Source organism: Phodopus roborovskii, unplaced genomic scaffold (assembly GCF_943737965.1).
Source record: "Phodopus roborovskii unplaced genomic scaffold, PHOROB, whole genome shotgun sequence".
Lineage (NCBI taxonomy): Eukaryota > Metazoa > Chordata > Mammalia > Rodentia > Cricetidae > Phodopus > Phodopus roborovskii.
The window spans coordinates 5,717,718-5,737,349 of NW_026126424.1; the positions used below are offsets into that span (position 1 = coordinate 5,717,718).

The 19,632-nt window shown below is 37.1% G+C and overlaps 1 protein-coding gene across 16 annotated transcripts in view; it reads right to left on the reverse strand.

Moving 5' to 3' along the window:
* Positions 1–19,632, reverse strand: part of Camk2d (calcium/calmodulin dependent protein kinase II delta) — a 243,671-nt gene that overhangs the window by 59,852 nt on the left and 164,187 nt on the right. For all 16 annotated transcript variants that reach the window (XM_051185550.1, XM_051185545.1, XM_051185543.1 and 13 more), the window contains exons 6-8: positions 17,243–17,315; positions 7,241–7,343; positions 3,988–4,071 (exon numbers count right to left, since the gene is read on the reverse strand). In XM_051185550.1, the coding sequence (XP_051041507.1) occupies positions 3,988–4,071; positions 7,241–7,343; positions 17,243–17,315 (260 nt within the window). The remainder of the gene's footprint in view (positions 1–3,987; positions 4,072–7,240; positions 7,344–17,242; positions 17,316–19,632) is intronic.

A 19,632-nucleotide genomic window follows, 5' to 3' on the forward strand; every position in this document is an offset into this window, starting at 1 on the left:
GCTCTATTAAGAGCCAGAAATCCAGTGATAGCTATAAATATTTGCTCTTCCCCGTAGGGAATTATGGAAGCCACTTTATATACAAGAAAACCATTAACACCAATTTACTATTGATAATGGCAGAACACATTATGTTCTGGCTTCCTCATGTGTCTATTATTTACATTTCTCTAATGTACTGGTTGCTTTCAAAGACCAGGTATTAGTCAGACCTTACTATGAGATCATAAAAGCAAGGTAATGGTGGTGTTTGAGAATTCTCAAGTGCAGATAAGTGCATGTTCCTAATACTTCCTTAGTTTCTATGCCCACGATGTGTTGTTTCAACTGCTAGTGTAACAAAACCCCTGTTCTAGCAAATGCTTATAACTTAGCTCACATAAGATTTTTTGTTGCTTTTTAAATTGTCTAGTACTATTTCTTACCACTCAATACATTATCTATTTTTGATAGGAATGATTTGGCAAGAGAGAGAGCTGATGAATGAAAAGTAAGCCATGAGCTGATAAAAAAGCAGTAAGCAAGGAGAAGATGGACTTTTATAACTAAAATGAATTTAATATGTCTTCATGTCACCTGAGTGAGAAGACATAGTACAATGGTGAAGCATTGAGTTGAAACCAATACTAATGATCCAGAACTGTAATGATGATGATGAAGATGATTGTGATCATGACAATACTTAAGCAATGCACAGTGGTGGTCATTTCCCTAAATACATGCTATGAAAGTATCTAATTGAATTTCTAGACTAAAAGTTGTTCAGGGTCTGAAAAAAATGAGAGCTGACTACCGATCCATGCTTGAGCTAGAACATGGCTTATTGAGGAGGGAACCTGTTGTTAGAAAAATACCATGTGAAGAAAGCAAAGAACAGCCCAGAGCAGAGCAGAAGGGGACTCTGGCCACAGTAAATAGAGACTGAAACCTGTGAGATGACAGAGAAGAAAGAAATAAAGAAGGGGAGAAGAGCAGAGACAGAGAGACACATAGAGAGAATTTGATATCCAGAAAGTCATGAGGGCATTATAATACTCAACATGTTATCATAATTGTTTGTAGTGTTGAATTAACTATTAAAGTTTGTTTCTAAAATAAGGCTACATCAATTACCCAGGAAATTCTTTCCAAAAATGAAACCAAATCCAAATAATCAATCAATCAATCAATCAATCAAACAAACAAACAAATCCAAACAACTTTATAATAACAACATTAGTAGTAACTAACACACATAAAGTGCATCTTCTCACATCCTCTTGGCAGTTATCTTCATTTTTAATCCTTATGTTATCTCCATTTTTAGGAGGTGTCTGAGAAAGCAAAATATATAAGCAGGCAAACCGAAGAGTTGGGTGTGTTCTTTTAACCATGTCAAATGCTACCAAATAGACAGGAAGGAGGGAAAACAAAAAAGGGAGAGTCTAGAGGAAAACCAGGATGGAAGAATTAAATAGGTTAGACAAGTCAGAGATGAGTATCTACTGAATAAGGCAAGAAAATAAATAAATAAAAGCTTACTATACCTGCATCAATCCCTGGCTGTTTTTTCAATAAAGTACCCAATCCTCCTCCTCTGAGCACACTAGGTAACTGAAAGCAGGATAGAAACCTGAATCTCTTCCCTTCTATTTTATCTATGTCTGTGCTTTGGGTCATACTCCTATTTAATTCCTCATAGGTATGGTAATCATTCAATGAGTATCGATTTAGAACCTGTAACACTCAACTCAGATAGTTTCTTATCAAGGCCAAAGACACATGAGCAAGAGCCACTGTCTTAAATCTCTAGATACCTTGGTTTCAGTTACAGCAAAGTCCGATAGGACAGATCACCCCTAAAAGCGGGCAATTATCTATGATGACCAGACTATTCTGGAACAGTTGATGAGCACCAGCTTTTCCTCTAAGAATAAAGAGTTCTCCAACTACTGCTGAACCAGAACTGAGACAGTAAACAAGACATACTTTGACCAAGAGATCTTAATCATGCATACATCTTGTTTAACACCCCAAAACAGACCTGAGACCTTAGACCCTACTTATTCACATTTGTAAGGTCATGTTGATTAAATTTCCTTTATTTGCTTTTCTATCTAGTAGTTTTTCTAACTAGCATTTAGAGTGGGTGGAGAGGTCGAGCTTTTTAGGAATCTCAGAACTGGGACACTGGCCCTAATACTGCAGTACTTCCCTTGTTCTGGGCGAATAACTGACCACAATAATCCTTACGGAGTTTAAGATCAGAACATAACATTCCATCTCCACAACCCTGTACTTCACAAAAATATGACTCTTTTATATTTTAAAATATTTCAAGAATATGACTATCCTCCAAAGTCATGTCATTGTCACTCAGCCTGAATCTTGGTCCAATCTGCTGCCTGAAAGTTCATCAGCAAAAACAGATCTGGGCTGGGAACTTATTTAACATAAGGGAAATATTTGAGCCATTGACCTTGTTAGAATTCAGACTTGGACAAGAACAGTTTGCACCAGCTCTCACTCACAGACACTTTGAAGTGAACCTTAGAAAACAGCCTTGGGAAGGCAGGGGGAAGAGAGTGCTTAGGTTATATCTGAGACCACGGCTTTTGATTGTCACTGTTAAGTCTCAAGGATGAAGATTCCTACTTTCATTTTACACTGCATTATCCACCATAAAACATGATTCCTTAATATGTGCCTTGTCTGACCCTCCCACAACTCTGTGAGGATATAATACTCCTACTTTACAGGGAAAAGGAAAAAAAAAGTCAGATATTAGAGCTAGTATAAACCGAAGACTGGCAGCCAGGTGTGACAAAAATATAGCCCATTGTCATAACCGCCATTCTGAATGTGGAAGGAACTCAGAACATGCAGGGTTCCATCAGTTTGCATTCAGTATCAAGTTGTTGTTAGGGATGTAAAGCTGGCACAGATATTTCTTTTAAGCTAACACTGAACTTAGACATACTTTCCCGAACCTATAAATCAATTTTTAATCAACGTCTTCTAGGTTTGCCACTGAACACTGCACTGAAATATGCCTGCAGCCAACCATGACCAAACTTTAGAAGTTCACACCTGTTTTTAGACAGGAGAAAGGAGACTATGGAACACAGAATATGAGGTTGTGCTGAGAACCTTAGTAGAAAACCATTCCAGAGTGCCTGGCAACATCCTCCTTATTTCATTCTTCCATTTATTAGAAGAATATGCCAACATGCAGAGATTTTATTACAAGATATGATGCCATTCTTCCCAGTGTGTGGCTGGGTCTGCCTAGGATTGTTTTCTTTTAATTAGGGTTGGCAGATTGGGGCTGGAATCAGACATCAATAACTCATTATTTTCAAGATTTACTACCATTCTTGAATACTTGCCAAGCATCCTAGGCAGATAGTTTCTGTTAGAAGGACTGTTTGGCTTAGAAGAATAAGTGTGTAACATTATAAGGCTCTTCGCATCTTTGTTCTCAGAGATCAGATATAAAACACTGGTGACACCAGAAAGTGTCAGTCTGTCCACTCCAGACCTAACCAAAAACATGGAGGTCTGTTCTTTACCCACTTCTCCAAGAGTCTTTCGGTAGACTAAAGTTTGAGACTTTCTGTGTTCGATTCTGACAACACTGCTTGCTACAGAACATTTTTGCCTTCCCCTAACTTACATGTTGGGCTCCTCAGTGCTACTGTGATTAAATTAGTAGTGAAGCCTTTGGTGGAGAAAAGGCTTCGTGACTAAGATTAATGCTTTTATGAGAAACTCCTTTACCATGTGTGGCCTTAAAAAAAAAAGACGGCTTTTTATGAATCCACAAGTACACCCTCATTAGACAGCAAATCTATAGGCACCATGACTATAGACTGTCCAGCTTCTAGAATCATCAAATACTTTTTTACTTGTTTAAGCCATTCAGTCTCTGGTGTTTTATTATTGCATCCCAAATTGACCAAGACACTGATCTATTACAAAATCTGCCTTGAAAATAAAATTTCTTACCACATGCCCACATATCCACTGGTTTTCCATAAGGATCTTTACGCAGGACTTCTGGAGAAAGATAACCAGGTGTGCCAGCAAAACCTAGGGAATACAGATGCTCATTAGTGGGAGACGGCCAACAAAGAAAGAATGCTTTAGGGAGGTTCTTTAGCTGAAGATAAGCTCTGTCTGTACTATCTTATAGATTATTTGAAAACACACACCACACACACACACACACACACACACACACACACACACTGGAGGTGTGGAGATCAATCTACTATGATATACTGACACTACCTTTGTTTACATGTTTTAACATTATCTATAGGGAAGTTCAAACTAAAACTCTAAAGAAATAATGAGAAAACCAAGGGCAGACTAGTTGTTTGCAAAAGATGATAGCTAAATGCCTCTGGCAATCAGTCACCCATAAAAGAGTGCGGGGTGGGACATCTATATATACTAAGGACAAATCAAAAGCAAATTTCCAGAAAATGATTTTTTAAAACAGATATCCTTTGGGTACAGGGCCAGAGGATAGATAGGGCTACCAGTAACTGAAATACTCATTCTAAGAAATACGCCCAGAAAAATATCAGTTCAATGTGTACTAATAAATAACCAGGGTGTATTCATAACTGGCAACTATGAGGAGACTCGGAGACACTCAGATGAATCACCACTGAATGCCAACCAACAAGACCGCCAACTTCAGAAGACACAGTGAAGGGGGCTGATGGCAAAGAAAGCTTTGTGTTAAATACAGCAGTGTAGAATTCAATGAGGAATGCTTAAGCAATGATAAAATCTGTACCTAGACATCAGTGGAAAATATTTTCTACTCCTGAAAATGAATTTCCAAGCAAAAAATGCTTAAATAACAAAGTTAACCATTCTCATTTGAAAGTATTATTTTAAAAGTCAAAAAATGGAAACTGGAAAGTCTCTGTAAAAGAACACACAATCAGAAGTTCCTCCAAACATAAACTAGTGCCAAGTCACAGTCTTTATTCACCAGGAGGCAAAGTATCCAAGAAAAGAACTATTCCTCATTTCTACAATGAACTTTATACTTGCTACATAAAAATAAAACAAGTACAAGAGAGAAGATATATAGCTGTGTTACTTCTCTAACAAAAGTAGATTAAATATAAGCCAAAGGATTTTTTTTTTTTTTTGCCTAACTTTCGTTTTATTTCTTCTCTCCTCTGCTTGGAAGAAAGTGGCGGGTCATGAGAAAAGACTCTGGGATGGGGCCCCTCTGCACAGCTTAAGTGTTACAGAACTCATCACTAATCCACTGAGCTTCCACTGCCTGTAGCTTAAGGATCACCTGAGGACATAATGTGGTGTCATTGCAAAGTAGGGGTGGGTACAATTGTTGCAAAAGGATTTGCAGTGCTGCTGGTATACTGCCCTTCCCCTTGTAATCTCAACATCCCTCTCCCAACTCTTTATGAATGATACACAGAGCATACAATGAGAAACTCATCTGAGTCTAATAAAGAGCAGTGTCCTCCCTGTGTGTGTGTTCTTTCAGATCCCTCTTAGACATCTGGACTGGTGCTTTTTTGAGCATATAACCTGACCAACCTCTTTAAGTTCTCTTGGAAATGAACTGCTCATTCTTACAATGGCGCTTACTTGCATCTCCCTTTTGTTCCATCATTGTTCTGATTAGATGTCTATATTTATCTCTCTCAGTTTCCATGTATTCCACAAGCTAAAGCTAGTCAACTTCAATTTGTCTTAAGTACCCTAGTAATAGAAATGGCAAAGAGCAGGAGACTTAATGATATTCTCTTTGGAAAAAACGTATAAGAAAACTACTATATAAGAGTAAGAAATCAAAAGCTCAAGTTGAGCATTGTGGCACACATGTATAAAATTCCAGCAAATGGGGCACTGAGTTCAGAGGATTGTGAGTTCAAGACCAGCCTGGCCTATAAAGTGATAAATAAATACATATTCTACATATAAAATATTAAAACCCTCACCCTGAGACTAAAATGTCCTAAGAATGCTATCATTCTTATTCTTACTTAGAACTCCCATCACTTGAGCTGCCAGTTGGTTCTAGTCCTAAATATTTGGAATTATACATCCAAATGCATGAGTTTGGGGAAACAATACACTGTACAATTAACTCATGAATACAGCATGTGGGAGCTGTAGATAAGGTTTTCTTCATCAGGGCATTTAGCTCCTAGTAATGTAGGATTGTTATGATATTATCAAGCTTAATGAAAACTTGCTCTCTCCAGAGGTATCATGAATTTTACTTCAAAGAACTAATAGGAGTATCAAAACACACAAAGAAAGAAACAGAAATATCAACTCTTGGACCATTAGATAATTTTCTCATTCAAAAAATCATTTAATATTTAAAATGAGAGACAAATAGCAACTAAGTAAAGTAATTCTTCCATGATGCAAAATCCTAATAGAGCCTCTGATACCCTAGCAGCAACAGATGTTAAAGGCACATTGTAGATATGTTTTGCATCCAGTTCCTTAGGATAAATGGTATGTATGTGAATATTTCTGTGGTAATTTACATTTTACAATTTTATCAGATGCGCTACAGAGGATGTTGATTCTCAGAGTCTTGACTGATATTTCAAGAAAAAAGGAGTATAAAGTAAAAAGTGAATAAAAAGAACAAAGTATGTGGAATTAAACATAAGAGTGAAAATAAAATAGTTTTTACATTTTGCAGTATGCACTAGTATATGTGTGACCGAAGACAACCTCAGATATAGTTTCTCAGGTATTACCCACCTTGTTCTCTGACACAGGGTCTCTCAATGGTCTAGAGCTTGACAAGGAGACTAGACTGGCCAGCTAGTAAGCTCTAGGGTATTTCTATTTGTCTCTTCCTCCCTAGTGTGAGGGTTATAACATGAGCTACCTATCATCTCTAGATTATATTTTAAAAATACTATTTATTACTATTGTGAAGAGAGGATGCATGTATCTATAGCATGTGTGTGCAAGCCACATTATATATCAAAACCCTTCTATTAACTCTTAGCACAGAATCCATTTTACCATGAACCCTTTCAAAAGGTATTAGTGAACTTCTTTTCTCTTAAGTTATTTTCTGATTATAGACCAATTTTACATGAGATTCAATGTCTTACATTAGTTAAGATGTTGCTAGATAACCATTGCTACCTACTATCCTGTGGCTAGAAAGTGGTGTTAGGAACCAGGGTTCCAGACTGGGAGAGCACAGTTACAAGAAGGAGGGTAGCCTACTCACCAAACCACGCCTGCTGGTCGCCTTGAACTTCTATGGCTAAGCCAAAGTCTGCCAGTTTCACAGCTGCTCCTTTGGATTTGCTAGCTAAAAGCAAATTCTCAGGCTTTATTTAGGAAGGAGAGAGAGAGAGTGAGAGTGAGAGAGAGAGAGAGAGAGAGAGAGAGAGAGAGAGAGAGAGAGAGAGAGAAAGAGACTAAAGTGAGATTCTATTTTAAGTGACTACTTAAAATGACCAACATTTGTACAAGATTAAACAGGGAGCGGGGGTTGGGAAACAAACACATGCATTGTTGTCTCTTGTGGAGAGTTCCATTCCTAAATCCCAGGGAAAGTATAGTTAGAAAACTAAAAGAACAACCTCAGGTGCAGGCTTCAGACAGATGCATTGGGTACTGCAGAGGCAATGGGGAGGGATGCAGTTAGTAAAGATGCTGGCTTCACCTGCTCACATGCTTCCAAGGACTACTCAAGGTGCACACTTGGCTACTGACATGGACTTAGAAGCCTAACAGAGCAGACATTTTCATCAGGAGGAAACCTGGCAAAATGATAACCAGAGTTGAACCAACTTACAGACATTTGGCAAAGGAAACTACAAATTAAATTCTACTTGATTTATAAAGTGATTTTGATTCCTCAATGTTTCCAAACAATATTTGCACAAATTTTGGAGACTTCCTTTGTATTAAAATGGCTGTCTTTAAGGATCTCTTTATTCTTAAAGGCAGAAAGAGTAAACTGTTTGCCAAATGTTATAGTTAGCTTTAAACAGAAATTTAAAAGCCCCCCTTTCACTATGTAATTTACATTCCTTTAAAGTGTGATTAAAATGTTACACAGATACTTATTCACCCACTTAAAATACTGTGAGAAACACTTTTTTTTTTTTTTTTTTTTTTTTTTTGGTATGATCCTTCTTCAAGGACTGACAAATCAGACTTGGAATGAGGCTGTGTCTACACCATTGTTTCCCAACCATACTGGAACTTTGAAAACAAGCACTGAGACAGAGCCTTCAATTTCACTGGATGTCCTCATGGATTCTAAGAAACAGAGTGGGGATATGGTTAGTGGAAGAGTGTTGAATATTATGTACAGTGAAGCCTAGCCCACCTGAACATTGGATTGGCATACACTTGCGCCAAGATCTTCCTTCTTTTTGGATAAGGACCCATGAATTTGGAGCCTATGTCTCCACCAAAACAGTTGGGAAACAATGGCCTTTCTGAGTACCAAAACTTTTCTCTGAAATTATGAAAACGTTATCAGTCAAACAATTTTGTTTATATGTTGACAGACAAAAATTTTATAATTTTCATTCATTCAACTCCTTTCTCTTGGCTGAATTTGTCAGTTTTGTGGGTTGTTTTGGACTTGAGTAAACACAGCCTAAACCAGTATTTATTAATCAGGCAGCCATGCAAGACAGCAAAATCCATAAGCAGAACTTAGAAGAGGTTAGGTTAAATCTATAAGAAATTAGAGGGTGAGCAAGCAAGTTTTAGTTAAATACCAGAATTCTTCAGGCGATTGCTGCTCACTGCCATCAGAGTCACTACAATTGGGACCGACCACTGGAAATGTGGAGGGACCTTGGTAGATTTTCAGGGTTGAAGTATGGTTTTGAACTACTTCAACAACAAAGACATCATTTAATTTGGAGTTTGAGATGAACATGTGTCAAGAATATGAAAACACTTAGGCTGATATAACTTTCACTATGACTTAATGTTTGAATTGGAACCTTGATATTTATCAGGGCGCTAAAATATTTAATCAGGATTTTTCACTTTCAACATTTTAATTTCATAACTAAAATTTATGGTCAACTAACTACTTTTCAATTTTCCAATTTAATTGGCATAATTTTTTACTTTATGTAGAAATAAATAACTTGGACCAAGCACACTAAACTATAGGCAACAGTTAATTCTCCTTTGGAACTTTCATATTTCACAGGACTGAGATTTCAGATATGCCTGCTACTATGTATCCGATCTAATTTGCCAACCACAGACTCATTCAAGGTAAGAGTGCCAATCACTTAAGAAATCAAGGTCATTTTAGGACCTTTAAGTTTAATGGTATAGATGTTACTCTAGCAAATTCCAATGTAATTAGTAAATAAATTCTTTTAAAATTTAATGTCCTTTACTCTTACCACTACACTAAAAGGCTTCTGGGCAGGGCTCTATGCACAATGCCTTGAAAAACCAAGTCTCTGACTGGGATGGTGGTCAAGATGACCTAAAAGGTCTTACTCTAGGACATGTGAGTAATCCAAAAAAAAACGGGAATCCATTTGTATGTGAGTTTTACCTGACACCCATGAAGACTGTTCAGCAGCAGCTATGTACAGGAGAAGGCAGGCCTATTTGCAAGGGATAAGATACATTCTAAAATTAAGAGCACTGACATGGCTTTGTATCTGTGTATATTACTTAGGAAAATCTAACATAGACTATGGAAAGGAAGCTGAAATGTTAGAACAGTTTTTGATTTTATTAAAGGAATCTGCTTTCTAATATTTCACTCAAAGATTGCTTTCAGTGACTAGCTTTAATAAAAGCTTAATGTATCACACACATTTTACTTCCATAGAGTTTCTCCTTTTAATATTTTACAGTCTTTTATTGAGATTTGATTTACAATGAAATGTATAAATCTTACACAAACACTTGATTAAAAATACATATGCTTTAGCTATCCAAAGCCATGTAAAGATTTAGAATATATATAGTATAGTAGGACAACTATGGTTAACAATTAATTGCATATTTCGAAATTGCTACTACAGAGTAATTTAAGTATTTCTATTACAAGAAAATGATAAATGTTTGAAGTAAATGATGTGCTCAGGACCCTGACCTGATTGATCATTATACATTGTATTCATCTATGGAAATGTCATGTTGTACTTTATAAACATATAGTTGTTATGTCTCAACTAAAAATAAAAGTGTTAAGGCTGGAGAGATGGCTCAGCAGTTAAGAGCTTCTCTTTCAGAGGACCTAGGTTCAATTGCCAGCACCCAATATGGTGGCTAACAGCGATATGTTACTACAGATCAGGGAATTTTATGTACCCTTCTGTCCTTCTGGGGCACTTTCATAGAGCTTTTTTTCTAGTTTCTTTAGAAAGGGCAGTTAAAACAATTTTTCTGTTATGGTCTGTGGGGGTGCAGAAGTCTGATTCATTAATAATTTCTAGAGGAAACTTTTAGTGAAAACTGGCATTTGTTTTGGGTTTACTTGAATCACTCCTAACATTTAACTTGAAGTTATATTGTACTATAAAAGTCCATTGCTGAGTAGTTCAAACTCCAAATGCTTAAGAAAGGAATACATCTGTTATCAGGTTACAAGTAGACTGAACAATTAGAATGCTAGTGAGTGCATAGCTGCCTTCTTAGGCAGGATTTTTACCACATACCAGTTGATACTATCCATTGTTTTGACTTCCTAGGATGAATGTGACAGGCAGGATCAAAGCAGAGACCTTCCAACATACCTGTACATGGACACTGACTGAGCACCATGAGGGAACTGGGCATAATGATGACTTATAAAAAAATGTGAATTCAAGATTCATGTCCTGTCTTTATCTCTAATGCTACAGACTTGGGCAACCCACAGACCCTTGTCATTGACTGATTACTTCTTTCATCAAATAGTATTATAGGGCTACTGAATTATATCGCATGACAATAGCTAGTAGATGTGCATCATAAGAACACCGTACCTTATAGGGACAATTTACATGCTGGTTGTCAGACATTACATTCCCCTATGGCTGATCATTTCAAAGTGCAGAAATATTTTCACCCTGTAATGCATATTTAAAACTGAAGAAATGTTCATATGGATCCCTATGTTAGCCTGCATACTTTGCAAGCATCTCTACACTCTTAGAACACAATCACTTTATAGGTTTGTTTTTAAATAGAGTCTTCTGACATTCTCACACCTAGGTTCCTTCCCCACCCCATTGCTTCTTAATGGTGCAGGATTTTCCACGACATCTGGTCTCAGTGTCAACAACCATTTATAGCACATCAGCTGCAATGAGCAGCAACTGTGTACAAGTTTTGTTTTGTGTTTCCACATGGATATGAAAGCAATAGCTTTCAGGAGGATGTAAAGACTTCTTAAAATTATTCAAATATCTGAAAGTATTTAAGCAGGTTGTGCAACCACCTTTAGAACTAGTGGAGACTTGTTAAAGAAAATAAATCTCAAGAACCTCAGTTTATAAATGTAGAAATGTTCAAAAAGAAAAGTCTAAGACTTGGTGCTAGATTTCTTAATTGCTTCATCTTTTGAAGCACAGAAGTGTATGTATAACTGTGCGTGGGGGGGTATATGTGTTCATGCACCTGTGTACATAGAAGCCAGTATGGAGTGTTTTTTTTTTTTTTTCTATCAGGCCCCACTTTACTTTTGAAGACACTGTCTTTTAATGAACATGGAGCTTAGTGAGTGACTAGATTGACTAGCCAGTGAGCCCCTGGGATCCTCCCTGTCTATGTGTTTCAGAGGTGGGACTACAGAACAGAAGTATGAGACCAAGCTTTTCTATATGGGTGTTAGCAATACAAAATCAGTTCCTCATGCTTAGGCAGCAAGCACTTCACCTACAGAGAAATCTCTTCAGCTGCATAACTATTCTTTAAAGCTTTGGTACTTGTGGTAGTTTGAATGAGAAAGGCTTCCATAGGCTCATAGTTGAAGACTAGGTCAACAGGGAGTGGCACTATTTGAAAGGATTAGTAGGTGTGACCTTGTTGGCAGAATGTGTCTCTGGGGGTGGGTTTTGAGGTCTCAAAAAGCTATTCCAAGCCCAGAGTCTCTTTCTTATTGTTGCTTATTGATTTGGATATAGAACATTCACCTACTTCTCTGGCACCATGCCTGTATGCATGCCACCATGCTTCCCTCCATGATGATAATGAACTAAACATCTGAACTGTAAGTAAGCCCCAATTAAGATTTGCACGATTTGCTGTAGTCATGGTATCATGTTACAGCAATAGAGCCCTGACTGATGATATAAAAATTGTTCATTTATAAGATGGCCTGTTTGGTAGGTATTTTAACACATTTTGAAGTAATAAAAAGTAATTGCCACCTATATCTAAATTAGGAAACATAAGACATGATCTTAATCTTGAGTCTTTGATTAACACTGTGTTTATTAAGGAGTTAATCTGGAAAAGGCAATGGTCACATGAACATTAATCACAGGGTTTATCTGGCATGCCTGTGATCATTGCCTACATGGTAAGACTCAGTCATTAGGAACAGACATATCAGATAAGCGATTTACTTTTTAACACTTTTAATTTTTATTACAAAAAAATCAAGCAATTTTATTGTGATATATTGATTGTCAAATTCCCCTAGATATAATTGTAGTAAAATTTAAAGGTCTTTTAAAATCCCTTCGCTTGATTTTAAAATCTCAATAATCTAACTAGAAGTTAGATATTCTCTGCTTTGGTATGTTTTCAGTCACCCCTTCTTTTGCCAGAGAAGGTGTGATCAAAGCTCCCAGAAATCAACAAAATGGAATTTTCCCCTAAGCTGAAAAGCTTGATTGGCATCTACACTTGTTCTATTTGTGCAATGGTACAGATGGTTTTAGCTTTCATATAAGGTTTTTACAGGAGTGAATTCCTGATTTCATGTGTGGAGAACAGGGGACTTTCTGGATGATGTATGCACTTGAGTTTCCAATCACAAAGCCATACTTCTGGTATTGTAAACAGGCAGGCAGATGCACTGGGACCCCCTACATCCCATTCCTGTCTCCTAATTTACTTCTATACTCTGAGAAAACCTTGCTGAATTGACTGAAAGAAGCAGAGTGGAACTGGTGTTACTGCACCCCACAGCAACTTCCTCTCTATGGCCTCACAAACCCTAGGCACTCAATACATGACAGGATTACCGCTTGATGTGTTTGATTTTCACTTAACATTCCTTCTTAGATAGCCAGACAAATGCTATGTAGAAACAATTGCCCTTTAATCTTTTATCTAAAGACAGTTCTGAGAAAAACAGGATACACAGATTGTTTTTTATCTAAAGACTTTGATCTAAAGACAGATCTGAGAAAATCAGAATTTTTTAACTATTTGAAATTTAGAATTTGAAATATACTTTGCATACTTATGCTCTACTACAATCATACATTTCTATAAGGTAGCCATAAGCAACTTCAGAATTAAAGTATCATCTATCTATCTATCTATCTATCTATCTATCTATCTATCTATCTACCTATCCATCCATCCATCTATCCTTCCATTCATCTGTTTATCTACCTATATGATGATTCTTCCATTACATGCTACTAAAATTGAGGCCAAGGCAAGAGCAGCATCCTCTGCTGAGGGATACATAGGGCTTTGTTTTGTGGCTAATAGCTTCAATTGTGCCATGAAGCTTCCTACTTATGCAACAACACTGTAGTCTAATCATTACTGTTAGAATCTCTAATCCTATCTAGATGTGAATCAATGGTCCCACTACTGGAGACATAAAACACTGTTGTTCACATGTCCACCGAGAGCAACCCAGTGGTGACTCGTCTCCTCCATCAATCTTTGAGACATCTCTCGTTTCTCCTCTCAATTTGCCTGCTATGTCTCACTCTTGGTTCTGGATACCAATAATTTTGTATCTTATAGATTCCAGAGGTTGGCAGGTAAAAGTTTTCAAAATCATGTGTGTTGTTATTTTATCCTATTGTGTGGATAATCTATTATGATTGCTCTTATAAAATGTGTGCTTTATGTACATTTATTCTTTTGTCTGAATTTTTATCTGTTTCTGAATTGAAGAAAAACGTTGTAAGCCTTGGCTAGGTTAAGGTCTTTTGCTAGGCACTGTGGTATCCCACAGGTACTGGTGTAGGAGTACCTTAAAATGTACAACAGCCACAAGTGCCTCTGATAATGATAATAAACACAGCATTGCCTTAGTTTTTCTCCAAGTGATTTAGATGAACTGAGCCACACACATTCAGTATCTGAATTCTATGTGAACCAATATGCAAATCAGGATAAAGACAGAAGGTATTAGAACCAGGAGGGAAACTTGGTTAAAAGCTTGGTAATGAAAGACTTTATATTTGACTACATTGCTAAGTATGGCACTCCCAGCAGCATATTTATCACATGGAGTGTATTCATTTGGGAAAAAAAAAGTCATAAAACAAAATCAGGGTTTAACACCCTTACACGTAAATATGATGCACAGGTTATTGCATAAGCTTTCAATTCTACTAGTATGATTATAAAGTGGTCTACTGATTAGCACTGGAAGCAGACTCTGTAGAGTTCATCCAAGTCATCAATGTGACAAAATTAGGTCAGCAATTACAGAAATTACAGTAAGTGCACTCAAAAGTCAGTCTCCATCCTTCTGAAAACCAGAGGGGCAGGGTGGGGAAGCCGGGGCAAGTAGTACATGATTTCTGTTGCTGGTAAGCTTTACTAGAAAGCACTTGCCTAGAGTTTTGATCCAAAGTTCAGATATTATATCAGAAAACTGTTTGCTCATAACCAATGCCCCAGGCCCACTGCCATCTTTGATTCAAATTCCAGTGGCTGAGCTGGCCACATAAGAGCAAATCCATATCCCACAAAGCATACCATACAATTGAGTGGGTGGAGAGAGTTCCCACTTTTTATGTTTAGCTTTAGGTTATACATGTGGTCACATAAATGCAGTACAATGTCCCAAGTGGAAAGATTAAAAGTCACCTGGGTGCTGACAGCTAACACAAAGGGGTTCTGACTGCTCCCTTGGTCACTAGTGAATTTTTGACACAGTTGCTTAATATAGGACTTTTCAAAGGAACATGTTTCTTTTTTTTTCCCCTACTACATACATCTGGAAAGTGTTAGAAAATATGCAATATCCTATCCTGATTTTGCCAAAGAAAAGTCCCTCAACTATAGCTTTGCTTTTCATCGTTAAAATTCTCAGAATCAAATGAAACTGGAAAAGAGTCCAGAAAACAACGTCAATGTTTTGATACAAATCATACATCCACATACTAACAACACTGGGTATTCAGATGCATATTCTTGTTGAACATTAAAGTCACAGAAATATCTGTATGAGGATGTCCAGCTCCTTCTAGTGACCACTACATTGCCTCTGTAGTAAAGCCTGGAAATGCCGGGATTGCCAACAAGGAATTGAAACTATAATATATCATGAAGCACACTGGCTACCTTCCCCCAATCCTATGGCATTATTTTATTTGCTATTGAAGGTTTCTCTGTTTCTCGGAAATATAACAAGTAAAACTAGAATGATGACAGATGGGAAAAGAAAATTACTGGAAGAGTCCCCTAAACTCTCTCACTCCAGATGCTCTAAAATGTTCTTGCTTGGAGTGGTAATAGGAACTGAGTACACCCTAGCAACTATTAGTGGACCACCTATAAAAAATATAAACACATGTTTCATATACTTTATCTTATATAATATTTTTTCCATCTGTATTTTTAGGCCCCTAGGAAGACAAATAAGAAGCAAGAAGCCTGCAGTTCTAGAATTCTAAGAATTACTGGTAATAGAAAGAGTTCAAAATGGCACCCAATTACAGGACTTAAGCCTATGCTTATAATTCTGAAAATTATTGATATATTAGATATATAGTATAAATGTAAAATATGTTTGATCAATATCTACAGAATTAGTTTATAACAAAAGAGCAATTATAAATCTTAAAATCATCTATGTCCATTCCTTGGAGTATGGAAAGAAAGCAAGTTATTTATTATTAATGTTAGGAAACTACTTCTCTTTGATTTATGTGTCTCAAGTATGTTAGGAGACAAAAATGAGAGGCTGTGGAATGGGGAAACACATGGATATATGTGTTGGAATGAGTCCACAAGGATTCACTGCTTGAATGTTTGCCTTTCCTGGCATAACTGAAGCTGAACAGTCATTAGGAACTGTGTGGTTCTTTATCTTCTCCAACAGCATTACTCACCTTCAGGTCCCGATGGACTACGCCCATCTGATGGCAGTGTAGCACAGCCTCCAGGATCTGCTGAATGCAATGACTGCATGCAAACACCAGGGGGCGTGTGTTAGTTCCAAGCTTACACTCACTGTCTGTATACCCTCAGAGAGACGGGGTTAAAGAGCAAAGCTAGCAGACAACTAGTGTTGAATTTATCTCCTTCGGTTGGTCACAGTAACACATTGCTCAAGAAGCGTGACTACCACCTCGGGACAATCAGGATATTGCCAGCTGTGAGCCAAGATGTGTATTAACTTGTTCTAAAAAGATCCATTTGGACAATATCTCATTTTGTTCTGGAACTCATTTCCTGGTTATAAATTCTTCCAGGAAATGAACTGGAACACAAATATAATCTCGTAGTTGTGCTCTCTCCCCATTCTTTCCCATTTTTACAGTATCGCTCTAAAAGTTGTCCTGCTAGCACACAAGGCACCATTAGGTTTAAATGAGGACACAGAAAGAATTTTTGACAACATGGGCTTCTTGTGTTGTGTAGTCTAGCTGGCAACTATTACCCCTTGCCTAGGGTTCGCCAGGCTCAAGTGAGCAATGTGTAGTCAGTTGTCCTGCTTCAGCAACCCGTGGTCTCAGAACAGAAGTGGTGTTAGATCTACAGGCAGACATACATCACAGGCCAAGCTCATTCCAGGCCAATGCTGGACCCTTCAGGAAAGCCTGCCCTCAAACCGACTCTGGTAATCTATTGCTTGGAAACGTAGCAAGTTGTATTGGCACTGCTGTTCCTTTCCTGCCAAGATGTATATTTAGCCTGTAGATGAGCAAACTGAAGAGGCATCATGCATTGTCATTTCATCATTCATTTCAAGAAAAGGTTGGGGAAGGCATTTTCAACACCATTTTCAATATCCCACCCAGCTTTGCCCTTTACCCAGAAAAAAACAAAATCAAAGAAACTTGTTTATTCAGATTTATGGACTCCATATACTGACCTTCAGGTCCCTGTGAACTATGCCATTTAGGTGACAATGATTAACACTCTCTAGAATCTGTTGTATACAATGACTGCAAAGATACAAGGGCAGAATGGAAGGGAGAACATTTTAAAGGCACATAATCACATTGGATACAAAATAAAATGAAGGTTCGAACGAAACAAAACAAACAAACAAAATTGTATTTATTCACACTTTTCTTAGCTTTACACCGGGACTAAATAATGTTGAATAAAGCTAATTCTGATTTTTATTATAATGACATTCAACATAGAATTTGTGACATATTCAGACAAAACAATTTAAGCTGTGTTATTGGTCTAAAGATTAAGTCATCTGTTATAGAAGTTGGAATCTCCACATTCAGGAAGAAAATTTGATGTTTAACTCCCAACATGTCCTGGGAAGATTATCTAGAGACATAAAATTTCCATGTGTTTGTCATACACAATCTAAACTGTTTAAGATCTGAGGTCACAATTAAACATGTTGAAACAAGAGGGTAAACACAGATGAAGTGGTATGTGAAACAGGGACTTAAAAATAATAAAAGGATGGACACATGCATCAATGATTTAGAAGGGGTGCCTCCTGTAGAGCACAGGAATAAGAAAACTAATGCAAGCTCCAAGAGGAGGATCCAAAGTTGACCTATGACATAAAATGAACCCCTTTCACAGTCAGAAAACTCAGGGAAGGGCTAAGGCATTTGCAAATATATTTAAGATCCCCTGGGGACTGGTAATTGCTAAATCCTTTTAATGAAGGAAGTTTTATTTATTACCATGTTAAAATGCACCATCAATGCTATTCTTACTAGTTAATTACTGATACCAAGTCAACTGCTAATTAAATTAAGAGAGAAGAAATTTTTGACTGGCAGCCTCAAGACCTGATAAGCTGCCACCTGACATAAAATAATGCAGAACACACCATACTGACAAGTCTTGTACACATTTGCTGTGCAGTTCAAACCTGAGTGGAAACCAAAGGGCCCTCACTGAGTCAGGGAAAAAGTGACAAACTCAGTGTTGTTCACTTGGTATGTAACATAATGATGTACTACAGGAAATTATTAAACAAACAAAAAAGCAATCACTGTCTAATTTTTAACAATATGTATATCGAAACACCCATGGCAATTGTCATTGTTTGGTACCAGATCTGTTGATATGGCCACAAAAACAGTCTTAAAGTGGAGGTGTCAACTACATAGCTCCCCTGATTATTACTCACAATTGTTTCACTATGTGGTTCCTTTTCATAATGTGACCTCCACAAAATAGTCTGCTTTATCTAGCCATAAAAATACCTTACTTGGCTTATGGCCAAAACTAAGAAGCAATGAATCATAGTAAATCAGTTTTACTACTCTTTGTCAGTGAGGATGGGTTTCATGCCTAAACCCTTGAGAGCTAATGAGAAAACAAAGTTGGGAAATGTGAGACATAGCCTCTTAATACTTCTATCTGGGAAAAGCATTGTTTTTTATTTATTGTGGGATTTCTAAACTAAAAACTATTCCAAAATTAATTTCTGAGTAATATGGGCATACACATGAAGACGTCTAACATCTGGGTTTTGTCCTGTGATCTATTATTGATTGCCAACAGTTAAAATGGTCTCTACCTCACTTCAACCACAAGTTTTCAAACAGAACATGTTTACCATAACTTAGAAAGACAAAGTATGTAAAACTTCCTTTAAAAATCCTTTTACTGTTTAGATTTATTTATTTTATTCATATGAATGTCTGCCTGAATGTGCACATATGTGCTTGGTACCCACAGAGGTCCGAAGAAGGGATAGTTGTGGCCACCATGTGGGTTCTGGGAATCAAACCCAGGATCTCCACAAAAGCAACAAGTGCTCCTAACTGTTAAACCATCTCTTCGGCTTCAAAATCCTTAATTGATTCCTTAATTAAAATTATTAGTCCTGATTGGCAAATGGGAAAATAGCTATTCTAGAACTGTTCTAGGTCCCTTTTCTGGGGACAAATGTGAAAATTTGAGTACAATGAGCAACTGAGGATTTACTCAATGTAACACAGTTCAAACAGAATTTTCTACTTGACTTTGACAGCAAAACATAGACGACAAATTAAAGTGTAATCATGTACAGTCAGATGTACAGAATACTACAAACATTAGTATTAAGCCAAGAAAATGTAGTGGCATAAAACCAAGAAAAAATAGAAATTGAAAGCTGAGCTTTTTGAAAAGCAATTTAATTATTTCTGTTTTTATTTTAAGGCAGTGTTTCAAGTCTATACTGCAGACTGGCCTGGAATTCTTGAACTGGCCTCCATCTCTAAAGGGCTGGGGCTACAGGTAGCTGCCACACTTAGATGGAAGGTAAGCTTTTATGCATCATGTACTACTCTG